General features: G+C 39.9%; 1 protein-coding gene and 1 non-coding gene across 3 annotated transcripts in view; one reads left to right on the plus strand and one right to left on the minus strand.

The window, feature by feature from the left end:
• LOC126163141 (casein kinase I-like) overlaps positions 1-20,971 on the minus strand; it is a 182,948-nt gene that overhangs the window by 112,265 nt on the left and 49,712 nt on the right. For both annotated transcript variants that reach the window (XM_049920066.1, XM_049920065.1), the window contains exon 6: positions 13,065-13,235. In XM_049920066.1, the coding sequence (XP_049776023.1) occupies positions 13,065-13,235 (171 nt within the window). The remainder of the gene's footprint in view (positions 1-13,064; positions 13,236-20,971) is intronic.
• On the plus strand, positions 3,577-3,650 carry Trnai-uau (transfer RNA isoleucine (anticodon UAU)). The gene has a single exon. It is a non-coding gene; the product is annotated as a tRNA-Ile (tRNA).

Genomic DNA, 20,971 nt, shown 5'->3' on the forward strand with positions numbered 1-20,971 from the left:
GAGGACAACACAAACACCCACTCCCCAGGCAGAGAAAATCACCAACCCGGCCAGGAATCTAACCCGGGACCCTGTGGTCCAGAGGCAGCAATGCTAGCCACTAGACCACGAGCTGCGGATGAGTGTCATGGAGCAGGCGCTATCTGAAGTGCTCACTGCATCAACTCTTAAGACAGTGTGGTGTGGACACTATGAGAAGGTGGCCAGCAATCATGTAAGGCAAGGCAGACAGTTCACAAGGCTTCTCTGTGTGGGCCCCATTTGATTCTTCACAGCAAACGACAGTGCTCCGTGGTGTACCTGCTCATTTCGCTGTTCGCAGTGTGTGACAAATCTCCAAAATCTGGAACAGCCTGTTTTACAATGCTGGCCATCCAAAATGCAACACCAAGAAGGGCTGGGGATATCAGAGCCAAACTGATTTGGGAGATAACATGTTGCACAAAGATCGCATGACTGGAAATACAACCCCATGTAAAGTGAAGAAGTTGATGAAATCAGTACTGATTGTTGTCAACATTGCTGGCTATAACTGCTGCTACAAGCCTTGTCATTGAATCGAAGACAGATTGGATTGCCAAAGCTGATGTGGTGTAGCAGCAGGTGGTGTATCTTGGGCCAGTCATCCCACTATCATTGACCAGAAGTTTTTGATACATGAGAGATTGGGAGAACAGGAAGGTTGAGACAGCAATGCAATCCAATGGACAACAAAGAAGTCTTGACTATTGCATGCCACGTGTGTGCATGCATTATCCTTCTGCAATGTGGCTGTCGGCAAGCTCCATACGTTTAGGAGGACAAAAGGCTCTAACACTTCAGAGACGTAATTCTGGCTGGTTAGTGCACCAGCAATGCCTACTAGTGAGATGCTGGAGTGCAAGCCAATACCACCCCAAACCATAATACCGGGTGCAGGACCAGTATGGTGATGTATAAGGCAACAGTTCAACAATTGCTCACCACACTGTCTTCAGACTCTAATCCGACCACTGTGCTGCTGCAGGCTGAATCACGGTTCGTCTGTAACAACGATGTCATTCCATTGGGTGGTCCATGTCTGTCTTTCATTGCATTGTTTCCAACGCAGATGCCTGTGGCACTGACTCAGTGGTAAATGCGGCAATGGATGCGTTGCCAACAGTACACTCTGCTGCAAACTTTGTCGAATGGTATACGCTGACACTGGTTGTTGTGGGCACCGAATTTGTTGTGATATGGTTCGCGATGTGGCATCACGCTTAGTGGTGCAATGAACAGGTTGCAATCAGTCCCATCAGCCCGTCGCTGCCTCCTGCCTCCAGTGATTACACAGTTACTGGGTTCCATTCGACACACAATCACAAATTTCTCTGAAGGACAATCCGCAATACCTACAGGCAACTACTCTCCCTCAGTCGAACTCCGAAATGTACACTAAAGATGCTCACTATCTCCTTCAAAGTATAGTGAAGTTGCTTATGCAAAACAACTGCATGAAAGAACAATTCCAGTGCATCCACATGGCTGTCTATTCCCTCTTTATAGAGTAATGAATTAAGGGTGGGTCCACCTTTTTGTAAGTACACAACCCATTGATTTATCAGCTTAACATGTTTCACCACAGTTGTGGCATCCTCAGTGGGTTTTTATTATTTTCCTGAAATACACACACACACACACACACACACACACACACACACACACACACACACGCGTTATTTTTAGGCTAAGACACATGATAAATCAAATTTTATTGCCATTTAAACTGTATTTGCACTTTACTTTTTATTTTACATTGTGTCATCCTGTGGCTGCCAATCAAAATCAGCCACAGATGTAAATTAGCACACCATCTCATCTGCAAATATGGAAAATCATCTGCATTGAATTTTTTGTTCGTTCTTGTAAAATTTCAGGCAGATGTCTGTTTTTGGCCTTACCATAGTAGTAGCTGTGACAAGTTTTCTGTTATGTATCAAACATGTTTTTGTGTAGGTGAGCTGAACCTGTGGCCACTGATAAAAGCTTAGGTAGCACTACTGGTGCCCGTGATGGGCATCAGCATTGAATTGCTAATCATGTGCATCTCTCATTGCTGGAAATTTCACCAGAGTTGGATGCTTCCTTCAGGATGTTCCATTTTGGGTTGCTAGCAGTGTAAGATAATAGACTATTACTGTTGTGCATGGTAAATGTTTAGCTAGGCACTTAACAGATCATCATTGTTTAGTTTCATAATATTTCACATAACTTATTTTGTGTCTTAATTGTGGCTGTCTGCAACATGATGTGTCTTCTTTGCAGTAAGTAGCAATGTGTCTTCTTTGCAGTAAGTAGCAATGTGTCTTCTTTGCAGTAAGTAGCAATGTGTCTTCTTTGCAGTAAGTAGCAATCTGCCTTTTACCTATATTGTCGATATTCCTAACTGTTAATTTTGAAGTTAAATGTTCTTGTTGGGAATAGCAAAAATACCACAAATATCTTGAGGGGGGCCATTTTTAAGTGATGCCAAAAAGCTTATTGCATTGTCGAACATTTTTTTGTCAACAAAGTCAATTACACTGTCTCGATTTATCTTGGATAAAACTGCTAGAACTTCGAATGAGTGTGAGTTAATTGACTCAAACGTATCTAGTTTGCTGTGTGTGTGTGTGTGTGTGTGTGTGTGTGTGTGTGTGTGTGCGTGTGCGTGTGCGCTGCCACTGGCCTACAGGGGCACCCAAAATCAGTTACCCATTACCTGTCTAGTGGTGTAAATTGCTGTGCAGTGATATACGTCATTTCTGTTCTTGGGATCTCAGTTTCCAGTGTCAGTCAGTTAAGTTGTATACTCACTGTTATACTTCGCAAGTGATGGATAATCGCCCTGCATTGCAAGAAAATGTGCGGAATACTAATAAGAGGAAGTATTCGTGGAGTAACATATACCTCGATGGGGACAGCTGAAACTGTGTGCCCCGACCAGGACTCGAACCCAGGATCTCTTGCTTACATAGCAGACGCTCTATCCATATGAGCCACCGAGGACACAGACGTATAGCACAACTGCAGGGACTTACCCCATGCACGCTTCCCGTGAGACACACATTCCCAACCGTCCACAATCTACATACTTAATGTACCTTATAGATATCTGCCCATCCACTCATTACTCGTGCACACTAAGGTGACATTTCCCGTAAGAGGTGGATAGAGGGTCTGCCATGTAAGCAGGAGATCCTGGATTCGAGTCCCGGTCGGGGCACACATTTTCAGCTGTCCCCATTGAGGTATATCAACAACACCTGTCGGCAGCTGAGGGTTTCAACTAATTATTTACTCTAGAGAAGCTGCACGGTATCTGTTCTTTCAAGAACAGTTACTATCTTCATATATATAGTTAAAGGCTACCCAGGCATTGACCTTCATCTGTGCGAATGCGCATAGGTTGCTTGAACACTTACGGGAATCATCACCTTAGTGCGCGCAAATAATGAGTGGATGGGCAAATATCTATTAGGTACATTACATATGTAGATTGTGGACAGTTGGGAATGTGGGTCTCAAGGGAGGCGTGCAATTGATAAGTCCGTGCAGTCGCGCTATTCATCTGTGTCCTCGATGGCTCAGATGGACAGAGCGTCTGCCATATAAGCAGGAGATCCCGGGTTCGAGTCCCGGTCGGGGCATACAGTTTCAGCTGTCCCCATCAAGGTATATCAACAACTGTCAGCAGCTGATGGTTTCATCTAATGTAGCCCTATTCTGAGCTTCTATTGAAGACATACTAGATGCCACAGTTATTGATTTAGAAAGTGACAATGATGATGATAATGACAGTGACACTGTCGATGATGACCTCTAAAATACGAAGTATGTAATCAGGAAATGAATAATTTCTTAAAAAATACACTGTGTGTCCTCTCAAGCCTGACTCAGTTCATACAGTATAAAGTTTCTTTTGGTAGAAATGTACTACATGGTATTAAAAGTGTTAAATAGTTTCCAAGATAAATACAGTTAAATGTGGTCCAAAGCAATAAATACCTTTATCTCTAGTTGTTAAAATCAATAATAATTTAAGAACTTCATGGTAAAATTAATTAACTTTTCGCTAGTAGAAACTGATTCAATCATGTAAAACCTTGGATGCTTGTGGAACAGCAGCATTTGAATGTATCCTCTCTCTAAATCTCTATCTCTGTTACTATTCACCTGATTCGAAGACATATTGCTTAAAACACGTGCACAATAGCTACTCTAAACACTGTTGAAATTTCCTTCAAAACATTTACATTGTATCTGGAGTAAAAAGCTTGACATACGAGGTGCATTCATATATTAATTTTCATTTTTCGGCAAGAACTTTATTAGTTAATCTAAGCAATGTTATTCTCTTCAAAATATTCCCCCCATTACAGACTATACACTTACACCAGTGATTTTTTCCAATTCCCGAAACACTTTAGGAACTGTTTGCTCGGGATAGTTTATAGGTTTCTTAACGTGCATTTTTAATCTCATCCATGCTTGTAAAACCACTGTCCTTCAAGGCCTGCTTTGAAGTATTTATACCACTTGTATGCCCTTGGTTTACTCACAAGAGATTTGCCAAAAGCAATGTTTAACATTTCTAAAATTTTGATACACTTTAGTCCATTCTTATAACAAAATTTAATACAGATTCTCTAATCTAATTTTATACAAAACAAATAATCGTTGATGCTACCAAAACACATTAGTAAATACCCAACATGTATAACATTGTACGGACAATTTTCAGAAATGTTTACGAAGACAGTGACAAAAAAGTAGTGCAAATATGACTAATACAACACACAAAATTATAAATTTCTGGTTACTTTTTAAACACTCTTCATGATGCAAGAATTGTTAAGTTTCAATGCAACCCTTCAAAGAAAACTTCTACCTTTTAGTAGAAACATAAAGTAAGAATAAGCCTTAAATTCTACAAATTGATTGCACTATATGGGGTTCGTTTTTATGAATAGCAATAGGGGCACATACATTCACATGAACAGGCATTCGGTTCAATGCTTGTAGTAGAATCCTGACTTCTGTTCTTATGTTGGTATCATTTACTCTATAATGTTTTGTTTAGGAAAAAGCTATCATCTTTTGTATTCCTTACAGCCTCAATGCATTTGTCTGAAAATAAATGCAGCTAGAATGTGTCTGTCCACAGTGTCGCCACAGATTTAAAGTGCGCACCACAGCAGGACTGGTACGACGTTGTCAAACGGCCTGTAGTAGCGCCTTGTGACGTAGGTGGATAGGCAGAGTGGGGACTCTGCCGCTCTTCAGTTTACCGACAGACTATACCTGAAAACATTTCCTCACCTCTCAAGAAAGAGCTTCATTTAGACGACTGGCAGTTTCCTTTAAATTTCTTGAAATGATTGTTTGATGAGACAGAAGTTCTGTAGCACTCAATGTACTGTACTTGGACCCCACATCAATAAGGAACTGTGCTGTTTTGAGAAATCCATTTCCACATGAGACTTCAAAAGGCAAAATGTTTTTGCTGACAAGATTGATGAGTTGGTGTTACTTCAAAAAACTTTTACAACTCTCATAGTAAAGTAATTTCACTACTCTTTCAGTCTCATATACATGTTTTAAGAAAATTGAAGTTCCAGTTTTGTGTTCAGTGTACAAATACACTTTTTTACATGCAGAAAAGCCATTATACCATTGATTTTCTCACTGCAATCAAATACATAAGTAAATTTATTCCAAAATCGATGATTTCAATTTGGCTACCTGCAAAAATCATCTTGTCCAGACACTATTTTTATTTTACTTTGGTTTAGGGGTTGTGTGCATTCATTTTAGTGCAGAAAGTATTTGAAGCTGTCGAGTCATTATCACCACCATCATGAACACGATATAATGCTTACATAAACCTGTCATTCAGTCTGAGGTCTCACAGAAGTTTTTGCAACAGGCAGAAAAAAATTACTATTAATTCTTACTTCTTTAGTCTGGACTACTTCTGTAAATTTAGTAATATACTCTCTTAGTAACTGTTGGAGAGTTCAATTATTGTTTACTTCTTTAGCTATAACTAAAGTAGTAATGCCATTTTACTAAAGAATTACGCCATTTCAGCATACTGCTAGCATGTGCATTTAATTTTCTCTCAGAAAATATTTATTGTCGACAGACATTATTGTACCACTTTCTGACAATTATATTGTGTTGGCATAATCTACAGCTACCACCATTTATTATTGGTGGGTGACACGTTAATTCAAGTGACACTTGCAGCTTGACATGCACACTAACAGCAACATGGAGGTAGCCAAAGACAATTTAAATGTTCACATAAAAAAAAATAATAAAAAATTGCAGAATATGAAAGAGAGCGGTTTGCTGAAAGAATGAAATTTTACAACTACTGTTGAACCTAAAAAGCATGATGTGAACATGCTAAAGAGGAAAAAATATGCTTGGGAAAAAAACACACACACATTGAATTCAGTGCAGAGGCTCTTACACGAAGGTCAAAAGAGCATCTTAAGGTAATTTGGAAGGATATGAGAGCAAGAGCAAAGAAAAGGAAAGCTAAGTGTAATCAAGAACAATTCCAAACTGGTGGTGTAGTAGCTGAGATGAAGACAGACGATATCAGCTAATGGTTACTGATATGATCCCACACATTTTCGAGGGGATAATTGCAGTTAATGACAATGACACAACTGAACATACTGTGGTCCTTTCAAGCAACATCGATGTTGGTAACCACTCTGACAATGACAATGAAACTGCTGGAAGTGGAAATTTATCCCAAAGTTATGAGTGTCGGCTTGCATTCTCTTATCAAAAAGGCGGACAACATATGGTTACGGTGAAGAAGACGTAGTTGTTGGAAAAAGCAGACAAGCTTCATTCGTTAAAATTATGTTTAATTTGAGAGAAGTACAATTCAAAAATATTGTTAACTGAGACAGAGAAATCCTGGAAGAAGAAAACAACCTTAAAATGGAAGTTAGGAACAAGTTCAAGAAAAAGTAGAGGAAACTCCAGGTTCCAGTCCTCCAGCCAATATGCTCGAGTGATTTAGGTTTTTGTAAATGAATATGTTTTATATGTATACAACATTTTATTTGATTGATTTTTTTTCCAACAGTTAATACTATCTTGTTTTTGCATGACATAATATTTGTGGTTATTATTATAGTATCAGTACATATAATTTTTGCAATCAGCACAGTCTAATATTTATTTGTATTATGAATATTATAAAAATAGACATCCTGTTGTTCTTAGAAGTAAAATATCTTTCTCCTGTAACTCTTCGTACTCAAGTAAGAAATACAACTGAAACGTTAATCCCCTATTTATCACAAAGAAAACATGCCAAGTTGCAGACAGGCATGATTAAAAGACACACATGTAGCTTTTGGCCACAGCCTTTGTCAGCACACACACACACACACACACACACACACACACACACACACACACACACACACACACACACACAGGGACAGCAAACTAGATACCTTAACGCACACACGACCACCAACTCCAGCATCTCAGGCTGGAATGCAACCATGTGGGAGGCAAGCAGCAATCGGGAGGGGGGGGATGTAATGTACGGGTGGGGAGAGACACAAATGCTGCCTGGTGGAGTGTGCAGAGATTAGACTCCAACAGGCTCAGAGTCAGGAGGCTATTGGTACGGAGGTAGGGAAAAAAGGAACAACAAATTAGAGGAGCGAGGAAAGACAGGTGGAAGTGTTGGCAGAGGGCTGCAAATAAACAGGTTGGGAGACGAGAATGGGGAGGAGATAATAGGATGTAGGGGATGGAAACTGTTGGGTGGGATCCAGATGGCTCGGGGAGTGAAGCAGCCACTGAAATCAAGTGTGTTATGCCCAGCAGCATTTTGTGCCACAGGGTGGTCTACTTTGCTCTGGGTCACAGTTTGGCAGTGGCCATTCATCCTGGTGGACAGCTGGTTGGTAGTCATGCCAATAAAAAAAAGCTGTGCAGTGACTGCAGGAGAATTGGTAAATGAAATAGCTGCTTTCACAGGTGGCCCAGCTCCTGATGGAGTAGGATAAACCAGTGACAGGACTGGAATAGGAAGTGCAAAACCTGCCCACTCCATCTGCCCACCCAGCACGTAGAGCACATTCTCCGCTCCTGTAATTATCTTGGTCACAACCTATGGTAACATACTGTCCCCCTACCCTCCACCCCACAGTTTCCACCCCCCCCCCCCCAACAGTCCTATCATCTCCTCTCCCCATCCTCATCTCGCACCCAGTTTATTTGCAGCCCTCTGCCAATGCATCCCTCCATCTTTCCCTGCTCCTATAATTTTTTGTTCCTTTTTCCCTACCTCTCTACCAACAGCCTCCTGACACTGCGCCTGTTTGAGTCTAGTCCCTACACACTCCACCAGACAGTGTCTCTCCCCCCACCTGTACACTACTACCCCTTCAGATTGCTGCTTGTATCCCATGTGATGTTGCATTCCAGCCCGAGATCCTGGATTTCGCAGTCGCATGTGTGTGATGCGTGCTTGCTTTTGTGTGTGAATGTTTTGTTTGTTTGTTTGTTTGTGTGTGTGTGTGTGTGTGTGTGTGTGTGTGTGTGTGTGTGTGTGTGTGTGAGTACTGACGAAGGCTGGCCAACAGCTACATGTGAGTGTCTTAACCATGCCTGTCTGCAAATTGACGTGTCTTCTTTATGGTAAGTACCAATCTATCTTTTCCTACTCCGCTGCAGAGTGAAAATCTCATTCTGGTTTTCCTACATTATTGATAATCCTACCTGGAGTTTCCATTGTTTGATTTGATCCCCTAATTGTGAGAAAAGAAGAGATACAGAAATTTAACTATAACATGATAGCATTGACGATTCTGAGCCTTATCTATTCATTTAAGAAGGGAAAGTCTTCACATTAACTTTGTGACAAAGCAAGCTGGGATAATTTTAATTCCCCTCTTGTTTTGCCATCTGCTGTGAATATAATCTGCATTTTCATAATAGAGAAAGATTGACCCTCAGTTTTAAAGATTATAACAACAGATCTAATTTTGTGCTTAGCTTTATGTATGTAATTGATTTTCTAATTTATTTTGAGTATTCCTAGTTAATATTTTTTGTTATAGGGTGAAACATGTAATTGTCTTGCAACGTAAATTCTACTGTTGACTTATAAACAAATATAAATTATGTAATAATTGTAATTTTTTAGAGGATGAAATGCTAGTATTCTTAAGATATCTATTTGGCTCCATTCGAAAATATGTTAGCACAACCAGCCATGAATTAATTCCCAAGTAATTAACAGTTTTGTCAGAAGGATTGTTTGCGAAACTATATATATTAATTTCATCATTTAAACAAATAATGCGGCTCAACTCTTGTAGTAGAAGAAACTGTTGAAAAAAGACGGAAGTTTTTGATGTATTCAGTTAATTTAACGAGTTAAGTTTTAATTGTAATTTCTGTAAATCAGTCTTCGAACAATGTGTAGTTTGAGCACCGATTATTGTGACGATATTGCAATAATCACAGGGAGAGATGTCCAGACTGTATGGAGGGGGCCAAGAACCTCCCATTTGAATTTCTGCAGGAGTGCTGTGACTGTGTTGGCCGTTTGAAGCTTTGCATTGTCGTGAAGCAGAATGAACCGACAGTTGAGATTGCCTGGTCATTTTAATTTGATCACTTGGTGCAGGGTGGTTAAGGATTGTGAGTAACACTGGGCGTTCATTGTTGTCCCATGCTGCAGGAATTGAATCAGAAGGGCGCCATTTTGATCAAAGAAGAACGTCAGAATAACCTTTCCTGCACTCATATGGATGGCCTTAGCTTTTTTTGGTGGTGGTGACCCTGGATGCTTCCACTCAAGACTTTCCATTTTGATTCTGGTTCAAAGTGATGACACCATGACTCATCTCCAGCCGCCACTCGTGCAAGGAACACATTTCCCTCCCGAGCATAGTGTTGCAGATGAGCAAGACAGTAGGCCATTCGACAAGCTTCCTGGTGTGGTTGAAGACTGTGGGGCACTCATTGGACACACACTTTGCACATGTGCATTCGTTCCTTCAAGATGGTGTGAACACTTTCGATGCTCAATCTAACTACGGCGGCTATGGCTTTCACTGTCACTCACCGGTCCTGGGTAATGAGTGCATCCACCAGCTGGATGATGACATCGGTAATGCAGTGTGCAGTGTGGTGCCACGTATCAACGGCTAACAACACCCGTCCTTCCCTGAAGCACTTGTGCCACGCCTTGACCCTTGCAATGGACATGCAGTGTTTGCCGTACACTTGTGACATTTGTTGATGAATGCCTGTTCCTCCTACTCCTTCCGCTGTCAGAAAACAAACAACACCTCTTTGCTCTTCTATTGACATTTCCATGTCACTGTATGCAATGCAACTAGCAGTGTTGGACAATTGATCCATGCTGCTGCTAGCTCCGTATAGTCACATGATGTGCACGTGTTCTATCTAGCGACGGGCTGTAAACTTCCATGCTCTGGTCAGACCACCACCTTGTTACACACACCACTATATTATCCTCCTGTCACTGGTTTGTGCATTCCAGATTCCAGCTTCTTTCTTTTTGAACGCCCCTTATATAAGCCTGTGACGTGACATGTCCAGATGAAATTCAACATGCAGTACTGTCTGTCTGGATCTGGTGTGTAGCATTTATCAGCGTTCAATGTCAACAATTATGAGCGTCTGATATGACAGTCATAACAACAAATACGTGAACCACACCTGCATTACGAGTTTGCTTGCATCTTCTGTGTTAGAGCACACATTTGTGGGACCCCTTTCGCTGGAGGTGGAGGTGATTTGGGTTGCTAATGTCTTGTTACTACTTGATCGAGTACCACACCTTGTGTGACTAAAGTCCTCTTGAAAGATTATTTCCAATGCCACAGGAAAGGAAAAAAGAACTGGATAGTACTATTAAAAAAATAAATAGAAGATGGAACAATAATTCAGTATACCTATAATTTTTAAAAATTACTTTCGCATGTCAAAAAAATCAACACAATGTCTGTTACAGCTTAGTAAAAATCACCTAGTGATATATTGACTAGTTATGGATATATTTTGGGTGGTCCATCTCAGCTGCCTCACTCTACATACACACTCTGCACACTGTGAAACAAAGTAAATATCGGCAGTTGGTATAAATACAAATTAAAGGGAGACATCAGAAAAGGAATTCAAAAGTTACAACAACTGTGGCACTGCACTCCATTACAAACTCAGTAGTGCAGTTTACCTTCGATCACTTTTACATGCGAGTCCATGTACTCAACCAAAGGTAACATAGCAGTGCACATGTATAAAATTTAAGTGGAAACAAGTACCCAAATTTCTTTGAATTAGATTCTTTAGTTTAAGGATTACCAACTTCAGCACAATTTACAGACTGAAATAAGATGTTCAAAGCCTTTACTATCATTTACCAGGGGTTTTCTTTCTTTTCTTTTCCTTTTTTTTTTTTTTTTTTTTTTTTTTTATACGAATTATTCCTGAGGTATTCTTTTACTGACTATAGGAGTATGTAGCACAAATGCATCTCTTCGTTTAACACTGTGAGTCACTTCTACCCATGCATCTTTGAAGAATCACAGATAAAAACAATTCTCAACACTTAATCGACCAAGAGGATTGTAAGTAACCACCTTGAAGCACTTCCATTAACAATTTCATGTCTGTTGTACCCATAGCATTGATTTATATTTCACAGTAAACTGATTTGGAGAGCACTGAATACTTAACTGTTGCTCCTGACTGATGATTAATGACCAACAGGAAGTAGAACAACTGTGGGGTTGTTTTTTTTGCAAAAAGTGGCACCTATAAGCTTGCTCACTATGTGATTTCCTGTTATTCCCACCCATCACAGTACAACAACCAAATGTATATACCTGCGCCAAGGCTCACCATAGCAACAGGGGCAAACGTTTGTGCATTTTGGTGTCTGTGGCCTTTTCTTTATTTTACAAATTATCTAATTACTTGCACTACGAGAAACCTGATCCCTACAACTACTATGGTAAACCTTTCTTTATAGTTTCACTCCCATAGTTTTTAGTGTTCTGGAATATTTTTCTGAATAAATGCACGGAAGATACACAAACACAAAAAAATCAAATGGCGAGGGCCTGAAAAACTTTGATCAATAAAATGAAATGAAATTGGCTTATCACACAGTTTTCTATCTGCTCTGGTCCAGTTATTCTAGCTTCAGTAATTTACAAGTAGATGGTACAGGTTAGAGTAGACTGAAGTAGTCAAAGTCACATAGACAGCTCCCTACTCAAATACGGTCTTGAGCTGTGTAAAGCCTTTGAAAGTGTTTCAGTTTCCTTTTAACAGGATATGAATGTTTGGGAGTTGCTGATTACAACTGGAATGGTTACTTCATCAAGAGATCCCCAAATGATGGCTACTGCATGAGATTACAACCACAGGATTGCACAGTTTCAGAAAATATCCTGACCCTTTCTTGTCCAAATGTTAACAATGCTAGCAAGACTTTGGACCAAGGAATAAATTTATTATGATTATGACAATGGCAAAAGCAATGTTTCCTATCAAACATGGAAGCGCTGAAGTCATTTCATACACACATTTTCCAGAAAGTAAATTTCAGTACATACGCAACAATACACTAACTCGAGTAAAAAACCACACATGATGAAGAGATTCTCAAAATCAAGCAATGTTACATAGCATGCTTCTGTAACAGTAAACTAGGCATAACATTTTAATAACAGTTACGAACTGACATTTTGAAATGGAAATACTGTTATGAAATGTGGATAAATTTATCATCTATTCAATATTGTTCCAGAAATACCTATGCTTATTAAAGAAACATCATGCAGAATTCCCATTATACTATTTATGAAAATGTTCATAATGCTGAGATATGACTATTTGGGAAATAAGAGCAATAAACAATAAGATCAACTTATTAGCTGTAAAACACAACATGCATCAAGAACTACTTAATTGATGTGACACACACACACACACACACACACACACACACAGATATATATACATGCACACACCTGGATAACCTTTGCAGAGCTCATCAATGGAAGTTGACATTTTCTTTTCACTGATTCGCTCATATTTCTGTCGTTTATTAGCAGCTTTCAGCCCCTGCCAAGGCAGCGACCCCCTGTTGAAGTACATGAGAACATACCCCAGTGATTCTAAATCGTCTCTACGGCTTTGTTCTGAAATAGAAGAACATTTTTGTCACAAAAAAAGTGTTTAGTTGCAAACACATTTTTAACAAAAAAAAAAGGAATCAATGAGAAAGCCATTACTAAAAAGTTGTTTCCTACAATGATTTTATCCAATTGCACTTGCAATTTAAATACTAACTATGTGTACTTTTTAAGAATTCCTCAAAGTAACATACTCTGCTGAGAAACTCTTTAGTAGTACAGGATAGTTTTCCCATGGAATGTTTTCTGGTATCTTCAGGTGATGATGTTGACAGTAAATAGAAAACCCCAGCGGTCAATATCATCCACTGAAAGTCACCAACAAGTATTGCATTAAAATTTTGTGGACTCTCAGTAATACCACATGAAGTAGCACCCAAGATTTCCAGCAAGATGAATAACTGACTCATTTTTTATTTACCTCATTGATGTAGACTGACAAGTGTTGCCCAATGAAATAGGAACCACTGTGTGTCAATGGACACTGAACATCCAAATTACAAATAAAGAGCAATATTAACCAACTTTTTATGTTTCACTTATGATCAATATGGAACAAATGAAAAGAAGAGGCATATTACAACAAATTGGCAATGTATAAAATTACTGTAAATGACCCATCATGCAGTAAAATATTAAAGCTAAATAAGGCACTTGCTCATGTTGTAAGCAAACAGAACCTCTAATGTCAACATCTGTATGTTTTCGTCTTCCTATTTCCCCGTCAACACAGCTTCAGCCTGGAAAATGACGACTATGCTGCATGAAATTTGACATAGTGCTTTTCATAAGGACTTATAAACTCCTTGTTTTTACAAAGGTCCGGAAGGTAGTGTAGAACAATTGGATTTGTATTTGGAAAAAGTAATAATCAAGCACCCTAACTCACAGAAATGTCAGGACAGTTTCAGAAATTTTCCTGACCCGTTCTTGTCCAAATGTTTTTGTGCTCTATCTCCAATTATGTCTATGTGACATACCTACATTCCCTCTGTCCTTGCCTTATAGTTTACTTTCCCCCTCCCCTGTGGCTGCATTTTAAAGAGACGTGTCATTGTTAGCAACAACCTTGGTAAGAAGTCCAAGACCAAAATACAGCTACAATGACAATTAGGGGCCATACAAATATGTGGATCAAACTGGATAACTTAAACAAACAATACATTCATAATATTTTGACTACCACAATTATAGTATATTGAATTCCTACGAAAGGGAACTTCCTTTTAAATATACAGTTTGTAGAGGGGAAAAAACACATTCTGGCAAATAGTTTTTAATGATCAGGTTCTCACTATCAGTTTGGTGTACTGTTGCCCACCAAGACCCAAGTGAAACCCAAGAACAAAATTGGTTATACTGAAGGAAGATCAGAGACCAACATTCTGTCGAAAATGAGGTCACCAGAGATGAAGTACAAGCTCTGATTAGGAAAGGTTGGGGAAGGAAATTGGCTGTGTCCTTTGAAAGGAACCAACGCACTAATTGACTTATGAAATCTAGGGGAACTGCAGAAAACCTGAATGTGAATGGTTAGATGGGGATTGGAACCCTTGTCCTCCCGAATGTGTCCAGTATGCTAACCACTGTGCCACCTTGCTTGGTAGTTCTACTCAAATGTTATTTGTTTAGAAGCAATTCTTGTTTCTATGACATCATCAAGTTGCTGTGGTTTCTTCTTTGCATTAAGTATTCTAATCAAAGAGGTGTTTGATGTGTTTCTGCTCATGGAGTTTCTTATATGCCTGGGTGCTTAGTAAATTCTGTAATTCTTTGGTATGGACTACATGGCAACACTAGTTAATCAATTTCCAAATGAAAGAATCCCACACATTGTGAATGTTAATGTATCAGTTAAAGTATGAAATGATACATATTGCGCTCTAAGAAAGTCTCCTGTAATTATTTTCATATTTGAAAATAGACCAAGAATAACTGTAAGGAGGATGCAATATTTTCCTTGGGGCCTACATAAACACAGAAATTTTAATTCAGCATGTCTAATAATTGCAAAAACCTTAATTTTACACAATGCCAAGGCATGTAGCACCACTGCACATTCCATTTGTCCCATACAACACTCAAAATAAACCATAAAACATAAAAAAAGCAGCTACTGCATAAGTGGTAACCATTTTCACAAGTTAATCAAGCTTTTCCAACAATGTGACTTGTAATCATTTGGAACTGGACTCAATGATTCCTCACGATTGAATCCCAGTATGCATTCTGAAGCATTATATTATTATCATCACAGATAATAACTGTACAATCACAGGTTAATAATTTGAAATGCAGGTGTGGCACACAGAAACTACTATTCTTGCACTCTAAGAAATCTTCCCGTGAGCTGGGTGATAGAAGTAAATGAACTGATACAAAACTAACAATGCTGACTGGCACTTTCGGCTTTCTAGCCACGATCAACTTTAGCCAGCAGCCACCAATGCATTTAATGTGTCAAACATGTTAATAAACAATAAAAATTGAATCCAATATACATAACATTACATTTCAGATACTGTAAACTAAGTATGCCATTTCCACTTTCACAGATGCAGGTGCACTAAACACAGTGTTGTCAACTAGCTAAAGTTGCAGAACTAGAAAGATGCAGACACTGGTCATTACACTTCATCAAATTGTACCATTTCCAACAACCATCTCACTAAATTCTACAAGTTCGAACAACCATCTCACTTACTCTGAGACTTCTTCGAGTGCGCATACAGTACGAACAGAGTTAGTTGTAAGTTACATGAGTCACTGCTATCAACAGCACACTCGTAGTATGACCTTCCATAAGAGCAACATAAAACAAACTAGTTAGATTGTTCAACTCAAGTCAAGTAAGAATATTAACAGATACATATGTATTCACTGCCCTTTACATTTTCCAATTATGTCTCGTGCCATCCCATCAAGTAGCAAGGGCGGGAAGGGGCAATCGGAGGAGGATGTCAGTGCAGGGGGAAAGGGGGGGGGGTGTTTTATATATGTCCCTGTTAATGGGGGGAGGGGGGTGGCATTTGTTCACATTGCTTGCCAACAAAGGAAGGCGAGTGCCTGTTCATGTTGTGCTTGTGTGGTTGGGAGGGGGTGGGGGGTGTTCATGTCACAAGTCAACAGATGAGGGGGGGGGGGGAGTCGTGGCAGGAAAGGGGGGGGAGTCGTGGCAGGAAAGGGGGGGGAGTCGTGGCAGGAAAGGGGGGGGAGTCGTGGCAGGAAAGGGGGGGGAGTCGTGGCAGGAAAGGGGGGGGAGTCGTGGCAGGAAAGGGGGGGGAGTCGTGGCAGGAAAGGGGGGGAGTCGTGGCAGGAAAGGGGGGGGGGGAGTCGTGGCAGGAAAGGGGGGGGAGTCGTGGCAGGAAAGGGGGGGGAGTCGTGGCAGGAAAGGGGGGGGAGTCGTGGCAGGAAAGGGGGGGGAGTCGTGGCAGGAAAGGGGGGGGAGTCGTGGCAGGAAAGGGGGGGGAGTCGTGGCAGGAAAGGGGGGGGAGTCGTGGCAGGAAAGGGGGGGGAGTCGTGGCAGGAAGGGGGGGGGAGTCGTGGCAGGAAGGGGGGGGAGTCGTGGCAGGAAGGGGGGGGAGTCGTGGCAGGAAGGGGAGGGCCTTCACATCAAATGATTTGGATAGCTGTGGGCTAGAGACCATTTGTATACCCAAGAGTAGTATCATCTTTGTGTCACTATCTCACAGTACAAGGTCAAAATATGAATGTTACACATTTCATCCCACTTAGGCAAATGGAGAAAATCGGTTCGTTCATTTTGCATTTGATGCGATGTATGGTGGGCTTAATGGGACTTACAGAGGCACCATTAATTCCATGGGTGGTTCCTCGGAACCCCCAACCCAAAACCCAGCCTGATAATCCTAAACACAGCTACTGGCTGAAATTTTTATGACGTATTCCTATGACCCCAAGTTTTAATACCCTTTAAAATTTTCTTGATATCTTTATCCCCTTCCCAGATACAGTGGTTCAAAATTATCCCGCTGGTACACACGTATTATGTACATAAAAATTAAACAGACTGATTTATGATGGGTATATCTGTAGTAAGCCCATGATTTAATTAAATTGACATTTGTATCTATGAATGCATGAATTAATGATTGAATAAATGTATGAAAAAATTGCATAAATTCATGGAGGTTTCCTGGCCAAACAAAAAAGGCATATTTCACCATATTTTCACCGTCAGTAGCGGACCAAACCCCCGTCGCAGATTCCAAAACCGTTATGCACAGCAAATGGCTGTAATTTTTACGATATATATTCCTTAGATTCTGATTGCTAACAACAATGAAAATTTTCTAGAATCTTTATCTGAGCCAAGATACAGAAGTTCCAAAGTTACTCTACTTGTGCACGTAAAATGCAGTGTGAGGTGAAAACACAGCTTATAAAGTAAAACGCCTCTGTTATCAACAAAAGGGTTCTGAGAACTCCAAACTGTATTACTGAAACAGAAGAAAAATTTTTGTGCACACAAGGTGTAAAATTAGTTTTGGGTTATTTCAATTTCACATAAGTAAACTATAAAAATTTTACTGACCCATCAAGTTCTTTTTGTACGAGTTGACATGCCCTTCTGTGGTATGGAAAAGACGGGAACCAGCAGAAAAATGCTCCTATTGAACATGAAAAAGGCAAATATGCTCTTTGCTCAAAGACTGACTGAAATCGGGGTATCAGCTGCCTCATTCTATCTTCCTCAGCACCTTGACATGTGACCATATTTGCACTTGTTTATGCTGAGGGAGAAGGATACAGTAGTAGTGGGAAAGGGATGGAGACGTAACAAATACTGGAAGATAGTAAACAGAGGTTGTGGTACAGAAAGAGCAAAGGAGACCACAGCAGTATGAGAGAAAGATAAGAACATGGTGGCAGTGCAACATAGTAGACAATAAGGGAACAGAGCTGCGAAAAGAGTGAAGAAGACTTTGCCAGTGGGAGAAGAATAAAGAGAAGGAGAAAGTGGAAATGGGTGAGAGCCAGTGATAATGACACGCACAGTCTCTGACAATGACGATGAGGGAGGGAGGGGGGGGGGGGGGAGAGAGAAGAGACAGCAATTGTAGGAAAGAATGACTGAGATATTAGCAGCAAGAAAGAACAAGAGGGAGAGAGTGACACTCAGAGGAGACAGTAGCAGGAGGACAGAATGAACGCAACTGTGGCTGTGAGACAGGGGACAATGACAGTTGGAGAGCCCCAAAGAGATAATTACAATAACTTGGGCCAAATGAGAGTGAGAATGTGTAATTCGGAGTGGATGGGCATGAGACTAATGGACATGAGTGAACTACAGTCAGGGTAGCTTGTGAGAGTGAGAGGTGAGTTGAAGTTTAAAAAGAGTGTGAATATGTTCTCGTGCCAATACTTTTGCAAAAATTTTTGAAGGTGCTGAGCAAGGTACAAGGAGGCAGCTGGTACCCCACTTATCAGTCAGAGTCTTAATACAGAGGAGTATATTCACCTTTTTTGCTCTCCGATAGAAGCATTTTTCTGTTGGTGGTAACTTTATTTAAAAAGTGCAACCGGTTTCATAATATTAGTTACATCATCAGGTGAAGTCAATTACTAAATGATACTGGAGTTCAACTGATATTAAACTTATCCCCTGATCCCTAGATTTTCACCCTATTCTAAAAATTATGTCACAGCCCTTGGTAAACTAATGTAGAAGAGGTGGGTCAATAACCAGAACCATGTTCTAGTGGATCCAATGGGTGGAGTACAGGGCAGGGCAGTGCTGCAGCTGACTGGCCACCTGATCTTAATAAGTGTGGCTTCTGGCTGTGGTGTTATCTGTAAGACACTGTGTTCTGTACTCAATTACAAACATAGAATGGAAGGTATGCATTCTGAAAGTAACCCCTCAGACACTCCAATATGTTGTGGAACCCACTGTTTCTCGATTTCAACTTGTGGTGGAAAATGATCTGCATCACATTGAATATGTCTTGCACCAGTCTCATGACAACTAAAAACCGATCTTATTGTTGCTTTTATGTGGTTTTTGTCTCAGGACAGTTAAAAACTGATTTTTATCAACCTATGTGGTACAACCTTGCTGTGGTTGAAGGGTTTACTTAACCAACAGCACCACAACTGTTTAACGTCAAATTTGTGGCCATGCACATTGCCCAGTATGGTTTGCTTAATGTGCAACTCCTATTATAGCTGTTATTTGTAGCCAAACACTTAAGTTATGAGGCTTAGTGGGCCATCTACTGGGAAAGAGTTTGTTAATTTTTTTGTTTAGAAAACACTTTACCCTTCTTTGATAATATTCTGTTCAAATTTGGTGTCGTTCTTTTTACACAGTGTTTTGAAACAAACTTCAATTGTAATGACCTTATATTTACAAAACATTTCAGGCGTTAGCAGCAGCTCAAAATGTATTTTCGGACCGTTAGAAATAGCTCATCTCTCTGTTATGCACCAACGAGTTAAGTCGCTTGTACACAAACTATCTGTCAAACTTTGCTGTTTGGCGGAAAGTATTTGACCGTGTGCAGCACTCTCTGATGTGTGTGCCAATCAAAGACTGTATTTCAGAGAAATTGTTTACGTTGATGTTTTACCATGCACATTTATTGAAAAAGACTGTATTGCACATTTCCACGATTATGGAAACTATGATCTGGTATAAAAACAAAACAGCACTGGCAATTACTGTAATGGTACAGATGCTGTCTTTCCCAGCCATATATTACGCAAGACTAGGTTAATAAAATGAATATTCTATGCGCACCTTGAAAGTTGCGGCACAATAAAATAAAGAGCTAAGCTCTCTAATTCTTCTGTGGATGAATCTTAATTCCAAACTCAAAAATAGATATTTGCCCTGGAATCAGGACTAAGCATTACAAAAACATTTCAGCAATATCCTAAAATCAGCAACAAGTGCTACTAAGATATGTGACAGAAATCCCAAAGTTGTATTTATTCACGTTGGAACAAACTGTCTACGAAGTAGCAGTGAAGAAGAAAACACGAGAAACCTAATAAGAACTGCCAGATACGTCTACAACACCTCGAGAATTATAATCAGTAGCATTGTGTACAGAAGTGACAGATACATACACAGAATAAATGACAATATTAAAGAGGAATGTAATAAACTGGGTGTAATATTCATTGACCCAAACAAATTTCTTAATGACAAGTGTCTCGGTAAAGATGGATCGTATCGTAACAGACTAGGTTCTAGAATATTTACTAAGATGTTCATAGATGCTTGTCAGATTATAATGAACAAGGGAAACTTACAGGCAGTAATAGGGGTGGAAATACACACATGCAAATATAATCCAGAGAAATGTTGAATTCCCATTGTAAAACATCTCCCTGAAAAGAAAATCCAAAAAATACTAGAAATGATGTATCAGATGAAATAAAGACCTCCGCCTCGCAGCCAGGAGGGGGACACAAAATAAAAACTCACAGGTAAAACACAAAAATATGAACTTGGTTCTTTCACCAAAATGTGGAATCACTAACTAGTAAAACAAGTGAAATCCAAATTCTATTGGAAAATGAATTACAAAGTACCTCATTATTGTGTCTCAGAACATTGGCTTGATGAGGACAAGTTACATATTGTGTCCCTACCTAACTTTGTACTAGGTGGTTATTTCTGTAGAAAAATTCTTAAACATGGTTGTAGGGAAGCAGCCTACTCACGCCATATAGAATTCATATGCTTTCCATTGTGTGCCAGCCTAGTCCGC

Source organism: Schistocerca cancellata, chromosome 2, assembly GCF_023864275.1.
Source record: "Schistocerca cancellata isolate TAMUIC-IGC-003103 chromosome 2, iqSchCanc2.1, whole genome shotgun sequence".
In the NCBI taxonomy this organism is placed as follows: Eukaryota; Metazoa; Arthropoda; class Insecta; order Orthoptera; family Acrididae; genus Schistocerca; species Schistocerca cancellata.